We start from the raw sequence: 20221 nt of genomic DNA on the forward strand, positions 1-20221 counted from the left end.
AGCAATCCCTGTACAGCACAGCAATACAAACACAAACACAAACACAGCTCAGCCCATCCCCAGTCGAGAAGTCAATTCAATGGGATGATGGCAACCACTGTCCAACTGGCGGGGGTGGCTTCTCTCTCTATCTCTGTGTGTGTGTGTGTGTGTATGTAGTAAGCTGTGTAATGCCTTTTTCGGAACTGGTTAGGCGGGCTTATTGCCCCCTTTCTTTCTCACTGTCTCTCTCACTCAATCGCTTTGACTCGCCCTGTTGCTAAATGGCAAATTATAAGACCGCGCACTGAGAGAATGTGCGGGGTTATTAAGTAGATCAAGTAATCTGAGTGTGAGTGTGTGTGTGTGTGTGTATGTGTGTGGGTTAAATGCTCTTGTTATCGTCACCATCTCTTAGTCGCTCGCCGCCCCCTTTCTCTGTCTTTTATTTCATACATCATAAGCATCATCAAGCCAGCCGAAGGGTGAAACGAATGCATAAACAATCTTGCCCTTGCCTTTGTGCAAAGAGATTTGACTATGGATTGGGGTTTGGGCTTCAGATTGAAATTGGCAACGGGCTTTGCCTTTGGCTACGGGTGGTTAACGCCAACCCTCGGCTATTGTTGCCCGCTTTGGTGTCAAGCAATTTAAGTAGTCCTGGGAGCAAAGGAAAACATATTCTTAACATCAGACAAAAAGACGTTGAGCATATGTCAGTGTTGGGATTATAATTTCAATTTGATGGAGTTGCATTTTGGGCAAGTGAAGTAATGTGCAGTGCGGCAAGGCAAGTCAACTCAATTTGTCAGTCAAAATCGGAGGGACAAACAAGTAAACGGCAAACAGACGGCATTTTGGTCGCAAACAACTGCCTCGGCCACTTAGCTTACCATTACCAATCGCTGCCGCTGAATAAACAAATTAAATTGATTTGGTTTGCTGGGCCACAGAAGCCGCTTCCGAAGTGCCCATCATCGTGATCATCATCATCATATTTGGTCTGGCGGCGTGATCAAAAAAAACCCAAAAACCTAAAAAAAACGTATTTGACAATCGAATGGAAAAAGCAACTGCAAAGTGAGACAACAGTTAAGCAGCCAGTTAAGCATCTAAGTGCTGCAGATGATCAGTTAGTTACTTGGCTGCCTAATTTATTAAGTAAACCATATGAAAATTAGCGGCCAAGTTAAAGAGCTTGTTGCTGTTGTTGCCTCCTTTTGATTAATTTTATTTGCCCAATGCCTGGTACGGAATGCATTCGAGCGCTCAATTGCCCAAAGGCGGCAACGATTTTAACACCTCATCAGCCTCAGTCGAATGATGATGCTGACTGCCTCTTCGTGTGTTTTGGCTCCTCATTAGTGGGCTGCCTTGTCTTTTTGAACTGGCCGCGACGCGCTCTTTAGACACTTGTTGTCTAATTACCAAAGCCACCCGCAATGGCACGTCCAAACCGAGGCGGGATGTGGCATTGGCATCGCGTTCTCTTTTTGCCATTTGGAAGTGTGGCACTGGGTGAAATCGTCGCAGTCGCAGTCGTAGTCGAAGCGAAAGCAAAGAGTTTCACTTCGCGCCTGCTTGTTAATCCGCGGTGCTGATGCTTTGATGGTCTTCGATGCTGCTTGTGCTGGCTGCCTGGACTGATCATGAATCTAATGATTTGCTGTTGCGCTTGTTATACAGTTTTGCGGCACCAAAAAAAAAAAAAAGTCTCTCGCATTGTTTTCTTTTCATTCCCAATGAAAAAAGGTTCCCCATATCGTCGAGATAATGATCTTGTGCAATAAAATTGAAATGCGTCTGTTAATCGCTTCGAGATACATAATAATTTTCTGATCAAACATGCCCCAAACGATCCGCTGTTCGCTCTGCTCTTCGGTCTGCGCATATCGATCACGAACAATATACGCAAAAATCACAGCGGCAGATCGCTGGCAATGTTATGGAGACAAGTCGCCACAGAAATGCGCTGCAACTTTAAAGAATATCCGATATATTTGTTAACTCGTGTTTTATACAAATCAAGGACTCTTGCGCCAACATGTAGAGCATTGAGCATAATAAATCTTTGGCATTCGGTCTTTATTCCTAAGCTAAGCAAATGCTGAGGAAGCTATTGTTTTGCCAAAAGGGCCGACGAAAGGAGCCCCCAAAAAAATAAAACAAAAATACAAAATAAACCGCGCGGACAAATTCGGTTTGCATTTGCGAGGGGCAATCGAGGGGTTTGCCGGCTGTGACTGTTTCTGTGATAAGCATCGACGGCGCAGGCTGCGACCGTTGATCTCAACCGATCTGCGATCCTTTTAACGATCCCACATACAATATTTATGGCAGTGTCGAAAGATGTCAACCAAGACCCATTTTGTTGTGGAGTCCAAGACGCAACGCGCCTGCTTAGCTAGAAATTAGAGCAATTAGCTCTAGCTTGGCGATCACTTGGCGAGCTGTTCATAAAAAAGGCAACTAATCAGCTATCAGTTGACATGATGGACAGTAAAAAATACATAAGCAGCAGCTACAAAAAAAAAAGAAAAACAACATACAAATGCTGATTGCTGTGCTGTGACCTTTTGTGTCTCCTCTGCGGCTACTGGGGGCGTGCTGGCTGCAAGACGTAGCTTGTAAACAATTTCATTATCAGATGATTACGTAATTTATTGAGTCGAGAGCTACCTGTTCTTGATCAGCACGAAGAGATAGCCGGCGGGGCAAAAGAGAGAAAGGCAGCGGGGCATCTGCACACACACACACACACACTTACACAAATACCACATAAATGTCAAAGGGCATTTAATGAAGTTATTTAACGCTGCTGCGGTCCTAGAGGCGGTTCCAAAGGCTACTGTTGCAGGGAGAAAAAAATGAGACATAGACGGGGAGTTAGAGAGCTCAGGCGAGGGCGTATTGAAGCTCAGAGATCGGAGAGTCTGGAACTCGCCACTCGACGATCATAATCTGGTAGAGCATGTCAGGAGACGCAAGGAGAGGAGTGGAGAGCTGTTTCTTGCTTTTGCATTGGGCCAAACTGGTTGGGCAATAAAACGCTTGCTATAACGAGCAACAAAATTTGTAACGATTCAATTTAAGGCTATGTACAAGCGTCGGCAAAAGATGAAATAGTCAAATAGACGCAAGTCCCCAAAGACTCAAGTCCCGCGGCCATCTCACCACCTCCAGCTCCACCTTTTGCGCAGACACGGAGCCGTTTTGTATGTTGGGCGCATGTTGAGGCCCCGCCAAGCGGTTCAATTCAATAAAATTTATGAAGACATGACTGGCAATTGTAGTCCCGACGTCGGCAAAACGACCACAAAACTGAGCGAAACTCTTTATTTGTATTTTTCTCTGTATTCTTTTTTTTACGTTCAACCGACCAAGCGATCGAGATCGAAGTCGAAGTCGCAACAGAGTCGAGAGACAACGTCCTTTTCAAAACAGTTTGACGCCTACTTGCCCATTGAGAGGATGTTACAACGTACAACTCAATTGAGGTAGCTCCTCAATAAACTCACTTGACATTTTCTATCCCTGCAAAATATATATCAAATTAATTAAGCGCAAAATTTGGTAACCTGCAAGGCGGCAACTCTCAAAGGACACACACAAGGGACGACGCACAGATTTCTGTACCTGACTGCTTGGGTGTGGCAAGGTCATAAATACGAACCAAAGGATTTTGAGCATACTCTCTCTCATTGATATTTGTACCGATAATCGGCCATATCGCCCTGTATTATCTTATTTCTGAGTCCAAGTGTGCTGAGAGAGTTTGGTGTGTGGGAAACTTGTTCGTCTTTTGTTGCCGCAAATTGTCGTAAAATTTGACATAAAAAACTAGCTGGATAGTTTTACTCCGCATTTGATTCGTTTGAGTATTCGGGTGGTCGCCCCGAATACTATGATATTTAAATACTTTCATTGCGATTAAAATGTTATACCTCTTTAACCAATAGTCTTCTTCGGTTTATCAGCTATACCCATGAAAAAGAAATTTGGATAAATTCAAGCAGTCGCTTAGAAATAACCTTCTCAGATCTATACATTCCATTGAAAAATAAGTATTTTTATTGGGTAAAATTCAAACTTTTTTTTTCATTATTTATCATTTGACAACGATGTTGATTTTTTTGTTGCCATTTTAGTAATTACGAGTAGTAGATAAAATGGGAGAAGGAGTTGTACGTGTGGTAGGAACGAATGTATCTGATGTTGTTTTCGGCTGCACTTTGCCAGCGAGACAACTATTAAGTTCCTCATAGGTATTTGTCGTATGCTCCACATAGGTTCTCTCAGCATCGTTCACACAGACGGTCTTGTAAGTCTCAATCACTCTGTAGCTTTCCTGCATTTCGACAGCTACATCGTTGGCATCCGCCGATAAAGCGTACATGGACTTCGACTGTTCAGTACCCTAAAAAACAGATATTTTCAATGTTAAATTCTCGATCTCTGTCTCTCTGTTTCTCTCAGATCTGTGTCAGCACTTACCATCTGGGCGTAGCACTCGAAGGCTTCAACGTAACCCACAATTGTGGAGCAATCAACGATGGTGCGACAAGCATATTGTCCTCTTTCCTCGAGCTGAGTGCGGGGTCCCTGCCACTTGGTATCCTCCAAAGCAGTCTGTTGATTGTAAATGGTGGTGCACCTTGTGTAGTCGATCTCGTATTGTGATGCGATGTCATCCAGTTCGGGTTTGTAGACAGTGAAACAAGCTGGTCCGTTTCTAGGATTCTGGTCGGTTAACTCCTGTGTTTGCTGCTTCAGCAGCTGGAGTTTGGGAAACTGAAGATTAGGCAACTTCAGATTAGGTACCTTCAGATTAGGTAACTGAAGATTAGGTAACTGGAGTTGGTTCCACTGGTGTTTGGATAATTGAAGTTGGGGCAACTGCAGTTTTCCATGCACTCCAATTGCAAGGCCGAGGAACAGCAGTAGAGACCAAATCGATGTCATGTTAAACTCTTAAGTGAACTTTTCAATTGATTCAACTCAAGAACTGTCTAGCTTTTATAAGGCCCAAACTTCGATCTTCTTTGCAATTAAATCGTGTTCATTTGGTTGTTTCAAGTGAATTACATATGTTTTTTTTCGGTTAGTATTCTTTTAATTGCTTATTAATTGCGCTGTGAGTTGTGGTTCATTAGCTTTAAGCGTTATTTATCTTAATTGTTTTTTATGGCATGTAAACATGTCAATTGTCTTTCTTATCGCGACATATACGCTCTCTCAAACTTGCAGGAAATTGAACTTGTCATAAAGAAAATATCCCCGAAATTTCACCGTGATATTTATACTTTATAACGACGGATGGACACTTTCATACCACGTTATTAAGCAATAAAAAATCAACTTATTCATTTCAATTAATGTATATTATATTATATTTTAAGTAAAATACACACTTACGTTACGAATTTGATTTGTTTTTAGTATTCGAATATATATTTTTACGATTCTTTCCACTCACATGAACTCTTTATTATAAACTAAGAATATAAAATGCTTTCTGCTTCTTATTTAATGGTTCTTCACATGAACTCTTTATTATAAACTAAGAATATACAAATTCTTTCTGCTTTTTATTTATTTAATGGTTCTTCAAAAGTAATATCAAATTTTTATTGAAACAAATGGCAGATATGAAGAAAATTATTACGAACTATTGAATAATTCGAGTTTATTTTTAGAGATTACAAAACCAAATCTATTCCAGTGTTTACCTAGTGAAAGGAAGAATGTACTCTCCGCTTTTGTTGATAGTCGTGCCAAGCATTATACGATTACATATCTGCAGTGAAAAGTCTGCCCTATAACTCTTATCTTATCGTTTTCGATAGTGTTCTCAATAAGCTCAAGTCATAAGTATGTGCAAATAATATATTTATTGATTGAATTTAGTATTCAGCAGTAGTTGAGGCCCAAATGATGGGTGATCTAGTAGTAGTAGTTGGCCATGGGATGGATGGCGCAGTAGTTTGTTTACCAGACAGACAGTCATTCAGTAAGCCATAAACTTCGCTCGTGTTTTCGACGTAATTCCTTTCAGCCTCGTTGAGGCACATGCTCTTTGCAGTGTCCACTTGAAGCAAATCGGCCTTGATTTTAGCAGCAGCCACTGTTGCATTAGCGGAAATCTCATAGAAGACCTTAGAGTCTTCCAAAGCCTAAATGCAGAAACAAATAATTATTAAATTAGGGCAAAGCACTTTTAGTCAAGTTCAATACTAACCCATTCAGCAGCACACTCAAAGGCACTGTAAGCAGTCGATGACTGGTTGCAGCTCTTCAACGATTGACATGAGCTATAGGCACTGTTCTCTATTAGCTGGCGAGTATCCCTGAAAGACTCCTCAATCTTTGAACTGGATGCTTTGTAGGCGTTGATGCAAGCATCATAATCGATTTCATAACGATCCACAATTAGACCGAATTGGGGATTATATTGTGCGAAGCATCGCGTTGACACATCCTCACGTCCTTCGGCCAATGCCTTGCTTTCACTATGCAGCTTCTCAATCTTTGCTACTGACTTCAATGAGTGCTGTACCCTGTAGGCCGTTGTCATGCCAAGGGCAAGTAGGAGCAAGGATATCTTCAGGCACATCTGAACGGAATATGAGAGTACTGCTAGGCAAAAAGAATTTCCAAAAACTGAAAATACTTGCTGTATTTATATCCATTCAATTCGGTTTATCTGCAGTCAATATTTTATCTTTTAATTACTGCTGTCGTTGTTAACATAATTTGCAACAACGACACAGACAACGCTAAGATACATTCAGTATTAAAGCAATAATTCTTATCTGCATGTCTGTATGAGAACCACAAGACTCTAATAAACAAACAAATTATTGTGACAGAGTCATATTCGTCGAGAGTACAGTAAAGAGTAGAGTAAAGAGTACAAACAAAATGATAATTGGGAAGAGCAATACCTATCAATTTGAACACTTTTGAATAAACAAATTAGAGGATAGAATATATTATATTTCTATTTTATTTTAAAGTCGAGCTTATTGGAGTGTAGCCTTTTCACTTGTAGATTATACCGAATACAACTAGATTTCATTTTCACATTACATTTATTAAGAATAGAAATTAATATGATTCTCATATTAAACTGCAGCAATATTGCCATTCAGACATTCTGTCAGATCTTTAAGAGCCTGACTATTGTCATTACTGTAGCGGGTGTAAGCCCTTTCAGTGCACAGACTTTGAATGGTTGTGATGCTTCTGATTTCCTCATCTAGACTGATAGCAGCAGCAAGGGATTCACCTGACATAACAGTCAGCTTTTGGGATTGATCACGGCCCTAAAAAGTAAAAAAAGGAATGAAATTCAGTGCTTAATGTATCTTTAGTCTTTTTTAACTTACTGTTGTTCCAAAACAGTTGAAAGATTCCAGTTGGTCAGTAAGATTATCACATTGCTTCAGAGCCGTACAAGATGCCTTTGCAGTTGCAGTAATATTGACACGAGTTCCATTATACTTCTCGATAATGGCAATATTACTGAGATCGAAATCGGTTTGGCATTGCTTGGACTCAGCTTCGAACACATCGATAATCTCCTTCATAATTGGGGTGTAGCGACCCCAACAATAGGAGTCGACAGCTGGATCACCACGAGGCATCAACATCATATCGAGCAAAACACGCTCAGTATTGAGTCTCGCCTCACTTGGCACTTCAGCCAAGACTGAGCTGATTACTAGCAAAAATGATAGAGCTTTGAACAACATTATTCCTTCTCGAAGTACTAACTTGGTATGTCTTGACCAAGTCGCAGCGATTGCTATTTATTCGCACAAACCATTTGAGATATGTGTGATTTATGGTCATCGAATTCCGATTACTCAATAAAAAGCCCGCCTAGAGGTTCTTTTTTGTTAAAGAATGCTTATCTAAATTAGTCATTCAGCAATCACACAAGATCGGAAGCAAACAATATTCCTCTTCCTAAGAAGTTAAAATACTATATACAAAAATATACTAAGTTCCTTATCAGTGAGACTAAATATTTTAAGTACATTATTGCGGTATCTTTTTAACTTCTTAAAATAGAATTGCTTATATTGTTTTTGTCTTTGTCTAAACCATTCAAATTTAAAGGAAAAATGAACTTGCAAAAATTTTGCACAACAAATTTCACAATTATATTTATTGATAAATCAATTAGAGTCGGTAACTTTTTTGTGCAATGTCTATATAGGCTACTTTAAAAAGAGGATGGTATTTCGTGGCAAAACCACAACAGCAATAAAGGCATTCATAAACGAAAATTCATAAATTCGTTTGTTCTACTAACTAAGTAGCAATTCTAATCAAGTCAATTGCGTCATCGTCATCGGTTGTAAATTTGAAGGAAAGAAGTCCCCGGTCTAAGAAATTGAAATACAATTCTTGGAATCAACTATCGGGTTTCTGATTATTCTATCAGTTCTCAGTTCATTTCAACTATTATTAACTGGCCGAACCTTAAGCTTCTTTTAATTATTAACAATATACATTAATTTAGTTTCAATAATACTCTTCTTCACAAAGGATAATTCTATGTTTTTCATATGAGAAGATAACATTAATAAATATTATACTCCAAAATCGTATATATATATATTATATATACATATATTCAGAAGTTGAATATCTTATTTTTATTGACATGCATATTTGACACAATACAAAAGAACGCCATTTTTGTAAATATAAAATTTCAAACATTTAAATATCATTAACTGTTACTCTTTACTTATGTAAGAACACTTTGACTGCAGCAACGAAAAATTACTAAAACTAAGTCGACCTCTAAATTGACTTTGGTAACATTGGCATTCAACTTTTCTTTTTGGTTTTTATTCTTACTAAAGTTTGTTACATATAATAATAAATGTGTATTATTTTTAAGTAAATAATAAATACGTAAGAATAATATTAGCAATGTTCCTGATTATTATTAGATGCACCTCTACCGGATAAATTTCCATGCTAACACATAACAATTCATATCTTAATAAAAATTATTGTTTAGATTTTGTCATTGAATTTATTAAGACAGATTAAATTACAATTATATTTCGTTATACAAATTATACAATTTTTTTGCATTTTTGGCATTTTAACATTCTGATTAAACCTCTGCAATATTGCCATTGAGACACTCCGTCAATTCTTTTAGAGCTTGGCTATTGTCATTACTATAGCGTGCGATCGCCTTCTCAGTGCACAGATTTTGAATACTGGTGATGCTGCTGATTTCCTCTGCAAGGCTGATACCTGCTGCAAGGGAGTCTCCTGACATTGTTGTCAGTTTTTGGGATTGATCACGACCCTGAAAGGAACAATTTATTAAAATCGGTAGTTCATGATTATTTGATCATTAGTCTTTACTTACTGCTGTTCCAAAGCAATTAAAGGCTTCAAGTTGAGTTGAAAGATCATCACATTTGAGCAGAGCATCACAGGATTCCTTTGCAGTTGCAGTAACATTTTCAAGAATAATGGAGTACTTTGCAATGATGGCAGTATTACTGATATCAAAGTCAGTTTGGCATTGCTTGGATTCAGCCTCGAACACATCGATAATCTCCTTCATGATAGGTGTATAGCGGCTCCAACAGTAAGCGTCGAGAACTGGATCACCACGAGGCTGCATCATCATATCCAGAAGAGTGGTTTCAGTATGGATCCTCGCCTCACTTGGGATTCCAGCCAAGGCCGAGCCAATTACCAGCAACAATGAAAGAGCTTTGAACAACATTATTCTTTCTCGAAGTACTAACTTAGTATGTTTAATCCAAGTCGCACCCATTGCTATTTATTCAAAAAATTCAATCCAGATATTTATTTTTTATGATCGTCGATTGGAGGCTTGCGAATTTTTATAATTGTTCATATGCCTATCTAAATTGCACACTTCAGAGCACTCATACAACAACGGAAATAAACTATAATATTCTTGCAAGCTCTACAAAAATGTAGGAAGTTCTTAATTGGAGTGTCACTGGCGCAACTTAGTTTATGGAGTAGATTAATGCAAGTAACATTGCATATCATTCTATAAATACACTTAAATAAAAAGTCCAACTAATTATGAGTAGTTCACTGATCAAATTTAGTAGCGGTTTTTATCAAGCTTCCTTATCAAACATGAGTACAATTCTACAATTTTAGGAAAGAAGCCCGGGATAAGAAATTAAAAGTTTTGATGATAGTTGTGTAGTAAACTTATTTTTTTTTATATTATATAATATCAAATTTAATTTTTATATTATGCTTATTTTTTATAATTTAAATTGAATAAACCCCCATATTTTCCAGAAAAAATCATGAAGTCTGAGATCTATATACATATACTATATAGAGTCAAAGATATCTTCTGCGTTCTTTAATCATTTTCAAAATTTGCCATTGAAACAAAATTTTTGTGAACAAAAGGTTAATATGTAATGATTCTAAGAACATATAATATATAATATATAATTTGTTAATAAGTAAAGACGGACTTGTTGAGAGAGCTTGAGCTCTACCAACTTGTCTTTTAAATAGTTTTTAAGTTTTTTGTCTCAGCTGTTGATGCTAGTCAAGAATATATCTGAGAACAATCGTAGTAACGCATGCTCCATATAATTTTTAGGATATGAAACCATTATACCAGAAGGGTAGAACTACTAGAAGAGTAGAAACTCTAAGCATTACGGGTATAAAACCCCATCAATCTAATTAGTGGATTTTATTTCACAACCTTTTCATATTCGCTAAGATTAGGAAACTGTTCTTACAGTTTACGTGCTATATTATTTATTACCTTATGAGGTTTAAATAAGAAAAGTAATTTAATTTCTTTAAAACTCAATATGTATTTTCTCATAGCATTTATTACGACTGCATCATATACAATTATATTATGCTTATAATAATGATAAGGTTTAATTAGTTGATGATAGTTGTCAATTCTGGCTGATCCGTTACAATGTTGCCATCGAGGCATTCCATCAGTTCCTTAAGTGCCTGACTATTGTCATTACTATAGCGTGCGATCGCCTTCTCAGTGCACAGATTTTGAATACTGGTGATGCTGCTGATTTCCTCTGCAAGGCTGATAGCTGCTGCAAGGGAGTCTCCTGACATTGTTGTCAGTTTTTGGGATTGATCTCGACCCTACAAGGAGCAATTGATTAAAATCAGTTATTCATCTTCATATTTAGTATTTTCACTTACTGCTGTTCCAAAGCAATTAAACGCTTCAAGTTGAGTAGAAAGATCACCACATTTCAAAAGCGCATCACACGATTCCTCTGCAGTTGCACTAATGTTTGCAAGAACAATGGAATATCTTTGGACAATGGCAGTATTACTGATATCAAAGTCAGTTTGACATTGCTTGGATTCAGCCTCGAACACATCGATAATTTCCTTCATGATTGGTGTGTATCTTCCCCAACAGTAGGCGTCTAGAACTGGGTCTCCACGAGGCATCATCATCACATCCAGAAGAGTGACGTCAGTATTGATTATGTCCTCAGCTGGCACTTCAGCCAAAACTGAGGCAATTACCACCAACAATGAAAGAGCTTTGAACAACATTATTTCTTTTCGAAGTACTAACTTAGAATGTTTAATCCAAGTATCACCCATTGCTATTTATTCAAAAAATTCTATGCAGATATGCATGATTTATGATCGTCGAGTTCCAATTACCCAATTGGAGGCCTGCAAATTGTTTTTTAAATGCTTATCTAAATTGCACACTTATATTAAGAGCACCCATATAAATACGGAAATAAATTATAATCTTCTTCTTAGAAATTTATACAATATGGGAAGTACTTAATTAGGTTAATTCGGGTGATTAAGTTTATGAAGCTGATTATTAGCACAGTAACATTAACCAATTGAAAATATCACTGTACGTTAGATTCATATTTTAAAAGAAAAAGAAAATATCAGCAAAGAATATCTACAAAAGACCTAATTTAATTAATTATTAATAATTCAGTATATTCAGCTCTACGCAAGAGAAATTTATAATTTGGGTATCTTAAATGAAAGAGACGGTTTAAAAAAAGAATTGATAACTAATTCTTAAAAACTTTTTCAAATAAAACGTATTTATTACGAGTAGGTAAAATTTGAACAGGACAATTTATTTTAGCTTATCAAGCATGGGTTGTAAAAGGAAATTAGGTCAACAATGGCTAATAAGTTTAAACATTCTAATTTGTATAGCAGCTCTTAGTTTATTTATATTCTTAGTATTTTACCATTATACGTTTCAGGTTCTACACATATATTTCTTACTTAAATAAATAAAAAAAGTATATATATTATAATTGATATGCTCGATTCTGTGAAATTTTTGGTAATGGTTTATTTTAAATGCTACATACATATCCAATAAAACAAAGTTCGTCTATGGGCTAATCCAAAGAATATTTAAAGTGATGTTTATCTAACTGAATTTTAAGTTTTTAATAATTTAACTAGAAATCACATATAAATTTATACTGATACATATAATAAGTTTATTTATATAGTTCATAATATAATATAATATAATTTGTCATATTGTTTTGAAATCAAAGAAATTAGAATGCCTTATTTAAGAAAGCGATATTACAGGAACACTAATTTCATTGGTTTGTTTACTTACAAAAAATACTTCAAAAATTTCTTAATTAGATGCACCTGATCCGGTAAGGATTTATTTCTCAAAAAAAAAGTTCTAAAAGTTCTTTTGTTTCGTAAGTTATAAAAATCTGCTTTGGTTATTTTAAGTCCAATTTATATTTTCTCGTTGCATTTATTAAGTCTGCATAATTTACAATTATAATACAAATTATACGATTTATTTTTTTAATTTCTGACTTTCTTAACTCTCCAATTAAACAGCTGCAATATTGCCATCAAGACACTCCGTCAATTCTTTTAGGGCTTGGCTGTTGTCATTACTATAGCGTGCGATCGCCTTCTCAGTGCACAGATTTTGAATACTGGTGATGCTGCTGATTTCCTCTGCAAGGCTGATAGCTGCTGCAAGGGAGTCTCCTGACATTGTTGTCAGTTTTTGGGATTGATCACGACCCTGAAAGGAGCAATTAATTAAATAATAAATGATTAAAATCGGTTATTCATGATTATATAGTCTTTTACTTACTGCTGTTCCAAAGCAGTTAAAGGCTTCAAGTTGAGTAGAAAGATCATCACATTTGAGCAGAGCATCACAGGATTCCTTTGCAGTTGCAGTAACATTTGCAAGAATAATAGAGTACTTTGCAATGATGGCAGTATTACTGATATCAAAGTCAGTTTGGCATTGCTTGGATTCAGCCTCAAACACATCGATAATCTCCTTCATGATAGGTGTATAGCGACTCCAACAGTAAGCGTCGACAGCTGGATCACCACGAGGCTGCATCATCATATCCAGAAGAGTGGTTTCAGTATTGATCCTCGCCTCACTTGGGATTCCAGCCAAGGCCGAGCCAATTACCAGCAACAATGAAAGAGCTTTGAACAACATTATTCTTTCTCGAAGTACTAACTTAGTATGTTTAAGCCAAGTCGCACCCGTTGCTATTTATTCAAAAAATTCAATCCACATATTTATTTTTTATGATCGTCAATTGGAGGTTTGCGAATTTTTATAATTGTTCATATGCCTATCTAAATTGCACACTTCAGAGCACTCATACAACAACGGAAATAAACTATAATATTCTTGCAAGCTCTACAAAAATGTAGGAAGTTCTTAATTGGAGTGTCATTGACGCAACTTAGTTTATGGAGTAGATTAATGCTAGTAACATTGCATATCATTCTATAAATACACTTAAATAAAAAGTCCAACTTATTATGTGTAGTTCACTGATCAAATTAAGTAGCGGTTTTTATCAATTTTCCTTACCAAACGTGAGTACAATTCTACAAATTTAGGAAAGATGTCGCCGGGATAAGAAATTAAAAGGAAATTGGTTTGATTATAGTTCTATAGTAAATTTCAACTTTTTGTATATTATATGATATCAAAGTTCATTTTAATATCATGCTTATTTTACTTATTTAAATTGAATAAAAACCCATATTATTTCTAGAAGAAAACATGAATTGAGAAATGTATCTAAACACTTGGGTGGCTGTAGGTTTTATAGTATCTGAGATCAACAACAAAATAAACTATTGATGCTGATCTGGAATATACATAAATATGATAGTTGTCAATTCTGGCTCAACCATTACAATGTTGCCATCGAGGCATTCCATCAGTTCCTTAAGTGCCTGACTATTATCATTAGCGTGCAATCGCCTTCTCAGTGCACATATTTTGAATACTGGTGATGCTGCGATTTCCTCCGCAAAATCAGTTATTTATACTCATATTTAGTATAATCACTTACTGCTGTTCTCCTCTACTGTAATCCTCTTCCTAAGAAATGAAAATACTATATACAAAAATATACTAAGTTCCTTATTAGTGAGACTAAATATTTTAAGTACATTATTGCGGTATCTTTTTGACTTCTCAAAATAGAATTGTTTATATTGTTTTTGTCTATGTCTAAGCAATTCACATTTAAAGGAAAAATGAACTTGCAAAAATGTTGCACAACAAATATCACAATTATATTTGTTGGTAAAATAATTAGAGTCGGTAACTTTTTTGTACATTGTGTATATAAGCTACATTAAAAAGAGGATGGAATTTCCTGACAAAAACCACAAACAGCAATAAAGGCACTCATAATTGAAAATTCATAAATTAGTTTGTTCTACTAACTAAGTAGCAATTCTAATCAAGTCAATTGCGTCATCGTCATCGGTTGTAAATTTGAAGGAAAGAAGTCCCCGATCTAAGAAATTGAAATACAATTCTTGGAATCAACTATCGGGTTTCTGATTATTCTATCAGTTCTCACTTAATTTCAACTATTATTAATATTAACTGGCACCTTAAGCTTTTTTTTTAATTATTAAGTTTATTTATTAATTTAGTTTCAATAATACTCTGCTTCAATAAGGATAATTCTATGTTTTTCATATAAGATAGATAACATTAATAAATATTACAAACCATCGTAAATCTAAAAAAAAGATATATACAAAAAATACATAAATATATGACACATTACAAAAAAAAGCAAATTTTGTAAATATAAAATTTCAAATATTTAAATATTATAAACTGTTCTTCTTTACTCATGTAAGAACAATTTGACTGCAGCTATGAAAAATTTACTAAAACTGAGTTGACCTCTAAATCGACTTTGGCATACATAACATTGGCATACGACTTTTTTCTTTGGTATTTATCCTTACTAAATTCTGATAACTGTAATAATAAATATTATTTTTAGTAAATAATAAATAAGTAAGAATAATGTGAAATAATAGAACATGTATAATGCCCAATAAAAATTATGGCCGGCTCCTATTTTCTTGATCAATTGGAACGACTGAGTTCCATTTGTCTTTCTTTTTATCTTCTATAAATTTTAAATATTTAGATAATCAGATGCAGCTTTACCGGATAAATTTCCGTGCTAACACTTAACAATTCATAATTTAATAAAAATGTTTGTTTAGATTTTGTCATTGAATTTATTAAGACAGATTAAATTACAATTATATTTCGTTATACAAATTATACAATTTTTTTGCATTTTTGGCATTTCAACATTCTGATTAAGCCTCTGCAATATTGCCATTGAGACACTCCGTCAATTCTTTTAGAGCTTGGCTATTGTCATTACTATAGCGTGCGATCGCCTTCTCAGTGCACAGATTTTGAATACTGGTGATGCTGCTGATTTCCTCTGCAAGGCTGATACCTGCTGCAAGGGAGTCTCCTGACATTGTTGTCAGTTTTTGGGATTGATCACGACCCTGAAAGGAACAATTTATTAAAATCGGTAGTTCATGATTATTTGATCATTAGTCTTTACTTACTGCTGTTCCAAAGCAATTAAAGGCTTCAAGTTGAGTTGAAAGATCATCACATTTGAGCAGAGCATCACAGGATTCCTTTGCAGTTGCAGTAACATTTTCAAGAATAATGGAGTACTTTGCAATGATGGCAGTATTACTGATATCAAAGTCAGTTTGGCATTGTTTGGATTCAGCCTCGAACACATCGATAATCTCCTTCATGATAGGTGTATAGCGGCTCCAACAGTAAGCATCGAGAACTGGATCACCACGAGGCTGCATCATCATATCCAGTAAAGTGGTTTCAGTATTGATCCTCGCCTCACTTGGGATTCCAGCCAATGCCGAGCCGATTACCACCAACAATGAAAGAGCTTTGAACAACATTATTCTTTCTCGAAGTACTAACTTAGTATGTTTAATCCAAGTCGCACCCATTGCTATTTATTCAAAAAATTCAATCCAGATATTTATTTTTTATGATCGTCGATTGGAGGCTTGCGAATTTTTATAATTGTTCATATGCCTATCTAAATTGCACACTTCAGAGCACTCATACAACAACGGAAATAAACTATAATATTCTTCCTATAAATCTAAAAAAATGTAGGAAGTTCTTAATGGGAGGGTCATTGACGCAACTAAGTTTATGGAGTAGATTATTGGTATGGTAACATTGCATATCATTCTAAAAATACGACTAAATAAAGAGTCCAAGTTCAAAAGGTCCCTGATCAAATTAAGTAGCGGTTTTATCAAGCTTCCTTATCAAACATGAGTACAATTCTACAATTTTGGGAAATAAGTCCACGGTCTAAGAAATTGAAAGCAAATTGGTTTAATTATAATTGTGTAGTATATTGCAACTTTTTTATATTATATACATAATATCAAAGTTAATTTTCATATCATGCTTATTTTTTATAATTTAAATTGAATAAAAACCCATATTTTCCAGAAAATAACATGCATTCTGAAATTAATCTAAAAATTTGTTTGTAGCTTTTATGGTATCTGAGATCTACAATATATATTAATACGCATAAATATTGTATATACAGTCGAAGATACCTTAAGCATTCTTCAACCATTTTCAAATTGGCACTAAAAATAAAATTTTGTAAACAAAAGGTTAATATGTAATGTTTTAAGAACATATAACATACATGCATATATCATTGGTTAATAAGTAAAGACATACGTGTGGAGAGAGCTTTACTTTCCTCTTCCCTACCAACTTGTCTCTTAAATAGTTTTTAATTTTTTTGTCTCAGCTGTTGATGCTGGTCAAGAATATATCTGGGGACACTCGTAGTAACGCATGCTCCATATAATTTTTAGGATATGAAACCATTATACCCTTCTACTCCAAGTATTACGGGTATAAAACGCCATCAATCTAATCAATGGATTTTATTTCACAACATTTTCATATTCGCTAAGAGTAGGAAACTGTTCTTACAGTTTACTTGCTATATTATTACCTTATAAGGTTTAAATGAGAAAAGTAATTTAATTTCTTTATAACTCAATATGTATTTTCTCATAGCATTTATTACGACTGCATCATATACAATTATATTATGCTTATGCTAATAATGATAAGGTTTAATTAGTTGACGATAGTTGTCAATTCTGGCTGATCCGTTACAATGTTGCCATCGAGGCATTCGATCAGTTCCTTAAGTGCCTGACTATTGTCATTACTATAGCGTGCGATCGCCTTCTCAGTGCACAGATTTTGAATACTGGTGATGCTGCTGATTTCCTCTGCAAGGCTGATAGCTGCTGCAAGGGAGTCTCCTGACATTGTTGTCAGTTTTTGGGATTGATCACGACCCTACAAGGAGCAATTGATTAAAATCAGTTATTCATCTTCATATTTAGTATTTTCACTTACTGCTGTTCCAAAGCAATTAAACGCTTCAAGTTGAGTAGAAAGATCACCACATTTAAGAAGCGCATCACACGATTCCTCTGCAGTTGCACTAATGTTTTCCAGAATAATGGAATACCTTTGGACAATGGCAGTATTACCGATATCAAAGTCAGTTTGGCATTGCTTGGATTCAGCCTCGAACACATCGATAATTTCCTTCATGATTGGTGTGTATCTTCCCCAACAGTAGGCGTCTAGAACTGGGTCTCCACGAGGCATCATCATCACATCCAGAAGAGTGACGTCAGTATTGATTATGTCCTCAGCTGGCACTTCAGCCAAAACTGAGGCAATTACCACCAACAATGAAAGAGCTTTGAACAACATTATTTCTTTTCGAAGTACTAACTTAGAATGTTTAATCCAAGTATCACCCATTGCTATTTATTCAAAAAATTCTATGCAGATATGCATGATTTATGATCGTCGAGTTCCAATTACCCAATTGGAGGCCTGCAAATTGTTTTTTAAATGCTTATCTAAATTGCACACTTATGCTAGGAGCACTCATATAAATGTGGAAATAAACCCTAATCTTCTTCCTAAGAATTTATACAACATGGGAAGTTCTTTAATAGGTTTATTAAGGCGATTAAGTTTATGAAGTAGATTATTAGCACGCTAACATTGACCATTTAAAATTATTAATATTTTTTAATTAAATAAATCTTAAATGGAAGAGACGGTTAAACAAAAATTTGTTATATCAATAGTACTAAATAGTACTACAATAGTACTAAAAAACTTATATAAATAAAGAGTATTTATTGCGAGCCTACCAAATAACAATTTTTAACAGGCCAAGCATGGGTTGTAGAATCAAAAGGAAATTAATTCAATATTTACTATGTAGTAAATTTAAACATTTTTAATTTGTATATCGGCTCTCAGTTTATTTATATTATTAGTATTTTACTTTACACGCTTCAGGTTCTACACATATAAATATTTTTTAGTTAAATAAATAAAAGAGTATATACATATATCATAATTAATATGTTCGATCCTGTGAAATTTTTAGGTAATGATATATTTTAAATGCTAACTATTAAAAAAAGTACTATATATCCAATAAAAAAAAGTTCGTCTATTGGCTAATCTAAAGAATATTTAAAATGATGTTTATCGAACTGAATTTTAAGATTTTAATGATTTTACTAGAAGTCGCATATATTGTTATATTGTTATATAAAAGTTTTATTTACATAGTTCAAAAATGAATACTATAATTTGTCATATTGTTTTGTAATCAATGAAATTAGAATGCCTTTTTTAAGAGAGCGATACTACAAGATACACTAATTCAATTGGTTGGTGTGCAGATAATATTCAGAAATGCTTACAAAAAATATTTCAAAAATATTTGAATTAGATGCAACTGATCCGATAAGGATACATTCACACATTATAATTAACAATTTTGTTTAATATGGTTAGATTCTTTTTTTATTTCGTAAGCATAAGTTATAAAAATCTGCTTTGGTTATTTTATATTTTATATTTTCTCGTTGCTTTTATTAAGTCTGCATAATTTACAATTACAATACAAATTATAGGATTTATTATTTTAATTTCTGCCTTTTGTAACTTTCTGATTAAACCGCTGCAATATTGCCATCGAGACACTCTGTCAATTCTTTTAGGGCTTGGCTGTTGTCATTACTATAGCGTGCGATCGCCTTCTCAGTGCACAGATTTTGAATACTGGTGATGCTGCTGATTTCCTCTGCAAGGCTGATAGCTGCTGCAAGAGAGTCTCCTGACATTGTTGTCAGTTTTTGGGATTGATCACGACCCTGAAAGGAACAATTTATTAAAATCGGTAATTCATAATTATTTGATCATTAGTCTTTACTTACTGCTGTTCCAAAGCAATTAAAGGCTTCAAGTTGAGTAGAAAGATCATCACATTTGAGCAGAGCATCACAGGATTCCTTTGCAGTTGCAGTAACATTTGCAAGAATAATGGAGTACTTTGCAATGATGGCAGTATTACTGATATCAAAGTCAGTTTGGCATTGCTTGGATTCAGCCTCGAACACATCGATAATCTCCTTCATGATAGGTGTATAGCGGCTCCAACAGTAAGCGTCGACAGCTGGATCACCACGAGGCTGCATCATCATATCCAGTAGAGTGGTTTCAGTTTTGATCCTCGCCTCACTTGGGATTCCAGCCAAGGCCGAACCAATTACCAGCAACAATGAAAGAGCTTTGAACAACATTATTCTTTTTCGAAGTACTAACTTAGTATGTTTAAGCCAAGTCGCACCCATTGCTATTTATTCAAAAAATTCAATGCAGATATTTATGATTTATGATCGTCGAGCTCCAATTAACCAATTAGAGGGTTGCGAATTTTATTATTTT

At 35.1% G+C, this 20221-nt stretch overlaps 5 protein-coding genes across 13 annotated transcripts; all 5 read right to left on the reverse strand.

Annotated features, from left to right (window-relative positions):
- Positions 1-4027: 4027 nt before the first annotated feature.
- LOC117575152 (uncharacterized) lies at positions 4028-4955 on the reverse strand. Its single transcript, XM_034259255.2, has 2 exons — positions 4474-4955; positions 4028-4396 (listed from the first exon to the last, which is right to left on the reverse strand). The coding sequence occupies exons 1-2, from the start codon at positions 4939-4941 to the stop codon at positions 4124-4126; spliced, it is 741 nt and encodes a 246-aa protein (XP_034115146.2). The 5' UTR covers positions 4942-4955; the 3' UTR covers positions 4028-4123.
- An 896-nt stretch (positions 4956-5851) lies between these two features.
- On the reverse strand, positions 5852-6634 carry LOC117575095 (uncharacterized). The gene is made up of 2 exons (XM_034259195.2): positions 6218-6634; positions 5852-6152 (listed from the first exon to the last, which is right to left on the reverse strand). The coding sequence occupies exons 1-2, from the start codon at positions 6590-6592 to the stop codon at positions 5883-5885; spliced, it is 645 nt and encodes a 214-aa protein (XP_034115086.1). The 5' UTR covers positions 6593-6634; the 3' UTR covers positions 5852-5882.
- A 417-nt stretch (positions 6635-7051) lies between these two features.
- On the reverse strand, positions 7052-7761 carry LOC117574705 (uncharacterized). Its single transcript, XM_034258617.2, has 2 exons — positions 7368-7761; positions 7052-7304 (listed from the first exon to the last, which is right to left on the reverse strand). Exons 1-2 carry the CDS (start codon positions 7731-7733, stop codon positions 7104-7106), a joined length of 567 nt encoding a protein of 188 aa, XP_034114508.1. The 5' UTR covers positions 7734-7761; the 3' UTR covers positions 7052-7103.
- Positions 7762-9035: 1274 nt separating this feature from the next.
- Positions 9036-9761, reverse strand: LOC127565988 (uncharacterized). The gene is made up of 2 exons (XM_052007168.1): positions 9383-9761; positions 9036-9319 (listed from the first exon to the last, which is right to left on the reverse strand). Exons 1-2 carry the CDS (start codon positions 9746-9748, stop codon positions 9119-9121), a joined length of 567 nt encoding a protein of 188 aa, XP_051863128.1. The 5' UTR covers positions 9749-9761; the 3' UTR covers positions 9036-9118.
- Positions 9762-10882: 1121 nt separating this feature from the next.
- On the reverse strand, positions 10883-20081 carry LOC117574970 (uncharacterized). 9 transcript variants are annotated; one of them, XM_052007164.1, is made up of 3 exons: positions 19711-20081; positions 15816-15870; positions 10883-11093 (listed from the first exon to the last, which is right to left on the reverse strand). In XM_052007164.1, exons 1-3 carry the CDS (start codon positions 20074-20076, stop codon positions 10921-10923), a joined length of 594 nt encoding a protein of 197 aa, XP_051863124.1. In that variant the 5' UTR covers positions 20077-20081; the 3' UTR covers positions 10883-10920. The 9 variants fall into 9 exon arrangements, with proteins under 9 accessions (XP_051863124.1, XP_051863125.1, XP_051863121.1 ...); XM_052007165.1 differs by lacking the exon at positions 19711-20081 and adding an exon at positions 17813-18194; XM_052007161.1 differs by lacking the exon at positions 15816-15870 and having other exon boundaries at positions 10883-11148.
- Positions 20082-20221: the final 140 nt, after the last annotated feature.

The sequence above is a fragment of the Drosophila albomicans genome, chromosome 2R (genome assembly GCF_009650485.2).
Source record: "Drosophila albomicans strain 15112-1751.03 chromosome 2R, ASM965048v2, whole genome shotgun sequence".
NCBI lineage: Eukaryota > Metazoa > Arthropoda > Insecta > Diptera > Drosophilidae > Drosophila > Drosophila albomicans.